Source organism: Dipodomys merriami, unplaced genomic scaffold, assembly GCF_024711535.1.
Source record: "Dipodomys merriami isolate MVZ:Mamm:240054 unplaced genomic scaffold, mDipMer1.0.p SCAF_19, whole genome shotgun sequence".
NCBI lineage: Eukaryota > Metazoa > Chordata > Mammalia > Rodentia > Heteromyidae > Dipodomys > Dipodomys merriami.
Genome location: NW_027203270.1, coordinates 24,365,783 through 24,373,535, shown reverse-complemented (window position 1 = coordinate 24,373,535; position 7,753 = coordinate 24,365,783). Strand labels below are relative to the sequence as shown.

The 7,753-nt window shown below is 57.0% G+C and overlaps 1 protein-coding gene across 5 annotated transcripts; it reads left to right on the top strand.

The window, feature by feature from the left end:
* Atxn7l3 (ataxin 7 like 3) lies at nucleotides 1–7,741 on the top strand. Of its 5 annotated transcripts, none has more exons than XM_070027836.1 (13): nucleotides 1–229; nucleotides 1,583–1,693; nucleotides 1,974–2,106; nucleotides 2,311–2,482; nucleotides 2,673–2,770; nucleotides 3,215–3,237; nucleotides 3,566–3,611; nucleotides 3,830–3,858; nucleotides 4,159–4,227; nucleotides 4,486–4,529; nucleotides 4,711–4,782; nucleotides 4,874–5,031; nucleotides 5,140–7,741. In XM_070027836.1, exons 2-13 carry the CDS (start codon nucleotides 1,643–1,645, stop codon nucleotides 5,286–5,288), a joined length of 1,044 nt encoding a protein of 347 aa, XP_069883937.1. In that variant the 5' UTR covers nucleotides 1–229; nucleotides 1,583–1,642; the 3' UTR covers nucleotides 5,289–7,741. The 5 variants fall into 5 exon arrangements, with proteins under 5 accessions (XP_069883937.1, XP_069883935.1, XP_069883936.1 ...); XM_070027834.1 differs by having other exon boundaries at nucleotides 19–229; nucleotides 3,773–3,858; XM_070027835.1 differs by having other exon boundaries at nucleotides 19–229; nucleotides 3,545–3,611.
* The last annotated feature ends 12 nt before the right edge of the window (nucleotides 7,742–7,753 follow it).

Here is a 7,753-nt window from a genome sequence, read left to right as displayed (position 1 = left end):
GGAGGAGGAGGCGGCGACGGGACGAGAAGGGAGGGGAAGGGGCCATGGCCGCCCGGTGAGGCGGCGAGGCGGGGGGGCGGCCCGACCCCCCGGCCCCGGGCCTTGGGCCCCGGGGAGAGGCGAGGACGGACCGACGGACATGGGGCTCCGGAGCAGCCGCCGCCGCCGCCGCCGCCGGAGGACGCGGCCCTGAGAGGCCGCCGGGCCCCGGCGCGGCCCCCCGGGCGGGGTGAGTATGGAACGGAGACGGGGACGGGGGAGGGGCCTGCGGGGGGCGGGGGGCGGGGCCCGAGGCGGGGCTTGGGCCCCCTCCCCCCAGGTCTGGGTCAGCGCCCCTTCCCCTCCCCCCGGGCCGACGCGGAAACGCCCGGCTTCCCCCGGCTGCCCGGCCGGGTCCGGGCCCCCTGCTCTTCCCCCTGGCTGGGTCCCTCTTGGGCGGGGCAGGGCCGGCCGGGGAGGGGGCGCGGGGCCTTTGTTAGGGAGCCAGGCCCCAGCCCCCGGGACAATAGAGACACCCTCCCGGACTCCTCTCCCCGGCCGGCCGGGAGTGTCGGCCGGCGAGGACCGAGAGGGGCCGGGACACGTCCCACTCTTTCCACTCTCTGAGGGTCGGGCTGTCCCGGCCCGGCGCCGGCCTCGAGCGGCTCGGCTCTCCTCCCCCCAGTCGGTATGATGCAGCAGCAGTGCCGCAGGGACGGGGGAAGAGCGGCGGCCCGGCCTCCTTCGCTGCCCAGTGCCCCTGGCTCGTTTGTCAGTCCCCACCCCACTGTAGGCCGGCAGCTCCCTAAACTCGTACCCACCGTTCAGAGGAAGCCCCGGACTGTGGGCGCTCTTTCTGCATTCCGTGGTGGGGGTTTGGGGGACTTTGGGGCTCTTGGAGAGACTTCCGGGCCGGTCCTGAGGGAGGGAGAGGGTTATGGAAGAGAACAGGTATGGGGAGCGCCCACTCCCCACGTGCTTCCCACGGGGCTCACCCCCGCCCCTGCGAGGGGTGATTGGAAATGCCCCCTTGGGCTGTAGGCTTCTGTGGGCTCTCTTCCTCTCTGGAGTGGGAGGCTGATTTCAAGGGAAGAGCGAGTGGGGTGAAGGTGGTAGGGTCCTAGGACCATTCCTACTTCTGGTAGCAGTACCCCCCCAAGTGGACATCCTGGCGGAAAGCAGAGGTGACTGAGGAGAGCCTTTAGGGAAGGGGGGGGTGTCTTCAGGAGTCTGTGCAGTTCTTTGCCACACCCTGTGGGTTTGCTTTGAGGCCTTGGAGTTCCTTCTCCTCCCCCTGCTGCATTGCACCATGGGTATCAGAGAGGGGTTTGAGTTTTGGGGACCTGGGGTGAGCTGCTGCCTCCTAGAGACCCAGACTCTGATTGGCAATAGAGTCCAGGTCCTGAGCACAGGCCTGGAAAGGACTAGGCCACCTCTGGGTTTCAGGCCCCTTAGGACTATGCAGACTTAGTGAGCCTGGGCCTTGGGGAGGGAGATAGCTTGATGCCAAGATTAGGCTCTGGGCAGCGAGGTGGGGAGGGGAGGTGGCAGTCTTCAGAGGTACCTTGGACTCACACCAACACCCCCGCCCCCATATGTGCAGCCGTGTTGCCGCCCGCTGTGCTATGAGCAGTCAGAGCGCCGTCTCCACAAGAGTTTACAAATGAAAATGGAGGAAATGTCTTTGTCTGGCCTGGATAACAGCAAACTAGAGGTGAGGGCTCCCCCACGTGTGCCTCTAGTTCTTTCTCTTGACGTCTCTACGTCGCTATATCTGGCAACTGAGCCAAAGAGGAATTTGGGTAGTCAGCCTTGTTCCTTAAACGGAATAGCCACTGAAGGTCCAAGGATCCAGGAAGAAAGAATTCCAAGACAAGATGGGGAAAATGGCAAAGAAAGCATGATGTTTGGCCAGGAGGTCTGTTGGTGAGAGTTTCTGTCAGTCCAGAGGGCTGTAACTCTCGTGACCGTGGATGTTCTCCTCTGGGGCCCAGGCCATCGCTCAGGAGATATACGCAGACCTGGTGGAGGATTCTTGTTTGGGATTCTGCTTTGAGGTTCACCGGGCTGTCAAGTGTGGCTACTTCTTCCTGGATGATACGGACCCTGAAAGCATGAAGGATTTTGGTGAGCTTCAGGTGGAAGGAAAGCAGTGTTGGCCCTGCCTGGGGAGCACTTATATAGAGATCTTCTCTGGAAACTATCTTAGATGCAGAGCCTGGAGCTCCTGTGAGCTTAGGCAGGGGGTTTGACAAGGCTATGAGACCACATGTGGGAAGAAGAGGTGAGGGTTCCTTGCCTGCCCTGATCACCAGCCTCTCCTGTCCCCAGAGATCGTGGACCAGCCCGGATTAGACATCTTTGGACAGGTGTTCAACCAGTGGAAGAGCAAGGAGTGTGTTTGCCCCAATTGTAGCCGCAGCATCGCTGCCTCCCGCTTTGCTCCCCATCTGGAGAAGTGCCTGGGAATGGGTCGGAACAGCAGCCGAATCGCCAACCGCCGGTGAGGGACTCTTCCCTGGCAGTACCAAACCTACACATTTTGCAGTCTGTACCATGGAATAGTCCACTGGGGGCACTTGTAGGGTACAGAGGGGGGAGTTGTACTGGGCCCCAGATATTCCACTATGCCTCTGAAGTTGGGGGCAAACAGCTGGTAGTGTTGATTTTTTTCTCTTTCCATCCATTGGCAGGATTGCCAATAGCAACAATATGAACAAGTCTGAGAGTGACCAAGAGGACAATGATGACATCAATGACAATGACTGGTCCTATGGCTCAGAGAAGAAAGGTGTTTTGGGATCTGGGGAACTTTGGGAAAGACACTGGGTTGAGGTGGGCAGGCAGGAACTGGGTATGCATTGGTCACATTGTTCGCAATAGCTGGGTGCTTGGAGGCTCTTGTCTAATCCTACCTACTCAGGAGGCTGAGATCTGAGGATCAAGGGTCAAAGCTGCCTGGGCAGGAAAATGGGAGGCACTTTTATCTCCAGTTAACCACCAGAAAACTGAAAGTGGAGCTGTGGCTCATAGTAGTAAAGGACTAGCCCTGAGTAAAAAGCTTGGCGATAGTGCCTCGGTCCTGAGTTGAAGCCTCATAACCAACCAACCAAAAAAAAAATATTTTTGGCTGGCACTAACGGGAGGAAAAATGTAGTTTTGTACTTTTCTTTGAGTGTCCTTAGATTGAGGCCTTAAAAGTAACCCTGTTCTTTATCCTTTTTGTCTCCCATAGCCAAGAAGAGAAAATCAGACAAGGTGAGAGCTGGGATGAGCATTCGGGAAGTTTGGGTGAAGGACAGATTACCCTCCCCTTTGGGCAGGGAGTCCTCGGGTGTCTTGACTCAAGTCTGAGGTCATGGAATAGGGGTTCTGTGGGTTTGGGGATGAGAGCGTGTGGTGGGAAGGGGAGTTTCAGAGGCCTTGGGGGGATGTTGGGGAGGAAACGTAGGCAGACAGGCCTCTTACTGGGGAGGAAAAGGAGGAATTTGAGGATTTTCTTTGTCAAATCTTTTTTCCTTCCCTGGGTTCTCGGCTTCCCCTTATCGTTGCCCTTTCCCCAAAGCTATGGTATCTCCCATTCCAGAACCCCAATTCCCCTCGAAGATCCAAGTCTTTAAAACATAAAAATGGTAAGTGAGTCTGGAGCAACAAGGGTGCTGCTAGCTTGTCTTCAGGGGCTCTTGGGAGGGTGGGGGTAGGGGTGTGGGGAGTACAGCGGGAGCTGGGATGGGATGTAAGGGAGGGCCTGTGATCCTTCTGTCACCCCCACTTCCTCTCTGGTTATTTTCAGGGTTCTCTGTCTGTACCTCTGCATCAAACACCCTTCCCCTTCTTTTTTCTTCTTCAGGGGAACTTAGCAATTCGGATCCTTTTAAGGTGAGTTAGAGGCTGCCCCTCTTAATGTCCATTCTCACTGGGAGGTGGCTGGGAGTTGGACTCCTAAGGTCAGAATGCTGACAGCTAGAAACAGTACCTGGGCTCTTTGGGTCTCGTGTATTTATATTCTTTCTGGATCCTACATTCTCACTGGTGTGCAGGTGGGTTGAAAGGACTCACTTGGAAAACAACTCTCATGGAAGCAGGGATGAGGGACTAATTTTCCACTTCCACCTTCACACCCCTTTTTTTGTCTGCCTGTTTTTTCCTTTCTGACCTGTACTTCTGGTTCTCTCACAGTATAGCAACTCATCTGGGATCAGCTATGAGACCCTGGGGCCAGAGGAGCTGCGTAGCCTGCTCACCACGGTGAGGAACTAGGGCAGGGGTCCCTTGGAGTGGTCTGGAGTCACAGACTCTAGAGAAGGCTAGGTGGCATAGCAGGTGGCCCCATAGAGTTCTAGTCTCTGGAAATCGGTTTCCTGGCCTGTCTGTTGTGCCCTTCCCAGTGGGTGGGTGGTGGGGGAATATTTCTGCTTGTACAGTCTAGCCTTGGTATAGAAGGAAGACTAGTGTCTGGAGTAGGTTCCCCTCTGACAGTCTTTTCCGCTTATATTCCTCTTACAGCAATGTGGGGTGATTTCTGAACACACCAAGAAGATGTGCACAAGGTGAGCACAGAATCAAGAAAGGGCACTGGGGACCTTCCTGCACACGGGTTGGGAGTACCTCTGGATTTGAGTAATGAGGCTCTGCCCTTCCTTTCAGTCTTCGAAGGGGAAGACCTCTACCTTAATTGCTCAGGTCCTTCCCTACCTTACCCCAGGTGTAACAGTTGTATCCCCCCACCAGGTCCCTGCGCTGCCCTCAGCACACAGATGAGCAGAGGCGAACCGTGCGGATTTATTTCCTTGGGCCCTCAGCGTAAGAACCCCATTATGTGGTGGATTTTGATGTTTTAGAATGCTGATGGTATTGAATCCCTAAAGCTCTTCTTTGCCCCTCTCATTTCCAGAGTCCTTCCGGAGGTCGAAAGCTCTCTGGATAACGACAGCTTTGACATGACTGATAGCCAAGCCCTGATCAGCCGACTTCAGTGGGACGGCTCCTCTGATCTCTCACCCTCTGATTCAGGCTCTTCCAAGACGAGTGAGAATCAGGGATGGGGTCTAGGTATGTGTTGCAGTTGAATCCCAGGGGCTTTCTGTCCAAAGGCATGGAGGGCTCTACCCTACTCTCTTGCCACGCCCTACCCCATCTCTTGTGCCTCTTCCTTTGTAGGTACCAACAGCTCGGAGTCACGGAAAACCAAGAAAAAGAAATCCCATCTGAGCCTGGTAGGGACTGCCTCCAACTTGGGCTCCAACAAGAAAAAGAAGCCAAAGCCACCGGCTCCTCCAACGCCCAGCATCTATGATGACATCAACTGACTTGGGTGCAAGGGATAGCCTTTGGCTGAGCAGAGCCCTCTCCCAACCCCCACCCAGGTGGCATAGCCTGGCATATGGACGGCTACTGGGGGTTTGGGCTTGGGAAGCTTGGTGAGCCAGGCAGGCAGAGGATCCAGTTATGCGCCCCTGGGGGGCGCAGGGTCCTCTGCAACGGAGCACGACCCCTCGGCATGCAGGACTCAGACCTGGACATTATGCCTTGGACATAAGTTTGGTGGGGAGGCAGTTTTCCTATTTATTCTGTGAGTTACTGGATGTCCAGCTAGGCCAGGGGCCTGACCTGGGCACTGTGCCAGGGCACTGCCTGCCTCCCACCCCAGGAACTGGACTAAGCCCTGCCGAGGGGCATTGTGGCTACCCTGGAGGCTGTGGGTTGGAAGCTGAGCCTGGAGGGGGCCTCCCCTGGCTGCCCTCAGCAATGTGAATGGGTCCGGTGCTTGGAGCTGAGGGGCGGGGCTGTGCATGTCCTGTCTGTGTGCAGTCCTCTCATGCCCCCAGTCCCAGGGGTTGGCAGGCACTGAGTGCTGCCTGCTGAGGTAGGCGTCCAGAACTGCCGCCGCCTTCCCTGCCCCTTAGAGGGGCAGCCCTTTCCCCTCAGTCCCAGGGACCTCCTTGGCAGCAGGAGCTGTCCTTTTGTTGTTGGGTGCCAGGAAAGGGCCTCCAGCCTCTACAGCTTCAAGGAATGGGGAGGGTAGGAAGAGGGAGCTGCAGATCAAAATGACTCCCCCCTCCCTGAACCAGGGCTGGCGAGGAGTGGGGCCCCAAGGTGAGAGGGAACGGTGCTGCTTTATTTGAAATGTTTTCTTACCTCATTCCCTGCCCCAGGAAGGGGCCCAGCCTCACCCTCCTGGGGTGGCCCCATATTCCTCCTGCCTGCCCTGCCCCACCGCCCTGCCCTGCTGGGGCAGCCCGAGTTCCCAGCTGCTGCTTGCCGCCCCTTCACCTTGACCAGCTTCAGTTCCTCTCAGTGCTCCCACCTCCAAATCCCGCCCTGTTTCCTTCTCCTTTGCCGCTCTTAAGTTATTTATTCCTGTACTTGTGGTTTGGGGCTCTGAGGAAAATCCTAATCTTGTGCCTCTCCCCCTTTGCCAGGATGGGAAGAGAGGGTGGGTTCTGTGCCCTGGGTTGTCAGTGGAGGGGGAAGGGGTTCCAGTGCCCTGAGGGGCTGTCATGCCAGGGTACCCACCTGCCTGGCGTACATCCTGAAGAGATGTACTGGCCACCTCCACACAGGCAAGGCCACACCCACCCACTGCACCCCACCCCCAGCCAAGCTGGAGGGCTGAATGCAGTTGCAGTCAGGGCTGGAAACAGAGCTGACAGGGGTTGAGTTTGACCTTGAGCTGAGTTCTCTGGCACTTGCTGGCCATGTCCCCTGTCCTCCACTCAGGAGGAGCCACTCCCACATTTGGGTAGCTAGTACCCAGGACTGGTTGGACTGATTTGGGTTAGGGACCCTAGAGGGTTAAGGGAACAACAGAGATAGGGCTCGCAGTACCCTGTCTGGAACCCCAGTCTCCCCTTGGGGTCATTCGGATTGTGGTTGATGCCTGGTTACAAATTGGTTTTTAACCCAAGCATTGTGATTATTTTTCAAAAAGCCAAACCAGTTTTGGCAAGAGTTAGAATAAATCCTGGGGCTTGGGCTCCTCAGTTCTTGGCCCTCCACAGCCTTCTCCCTCAAAGGGGAAGCCAGAGGGAGAGGAGGATATCAGCGAGCCTCCAGTGGGCTTCTGCACATGCTTGGAGTCTACTGAAGGGGAGGGGAGGGAGGCCAGGGGCCACTCTCCCTTCTGAGAGGCAGCTGCAGCTCAGGCCCTAACTCACCCTTTCTCTGGCCTCTCCCTTTTGACCTTCTGTATGGTGGAGGGAGAAAAGAGGAGTAGTTTGGGAACTGGTTTGTCATAAACTTCCCCCATTGTCCCTTGACCCACCCTCAGGGCAGAGCCCCCTGCCCAGGCTGGGTAAGAGATGGGCTTGGTCCAGCAGGGACCCTGAGGGACCCTTTCCTTCTGGGGAGAGTGCCCCCTCCCTACCGTGTAGTTGAACAGGGGCTAGGAGCTCCCCACTCCCTCTAACAGCAGGCTGTGTGGGTTTCAATTCCCATCCTCCCCACCCCAGCTAGGTGTCGTCCACCCTGTATCCTATCATGTGTCTGAGTGTGTGTGGGGGGGTCTGTACTAATTTCCATGGCCGGTGGCTTTTCCTTCCATGCATCACTCCCCCCCGCATGCCCAGGGGCCACCCGCCTGGCATTACCGCATGCTGGGGTCATTGGGGGAGGGGGGTGGGGCTCACGCTGTCCTGTGGTCTTGAGATTTTTATTTTTGCATATGTAATCCATCCTGTACAGGTAGCTAACTTTGTAAACGCTGTGTATTCCCTCTGCCCCCATGGCTGCTGGTGTAAATAAACTGCATCTCCCGTTGGTAGCCTGGCCTACC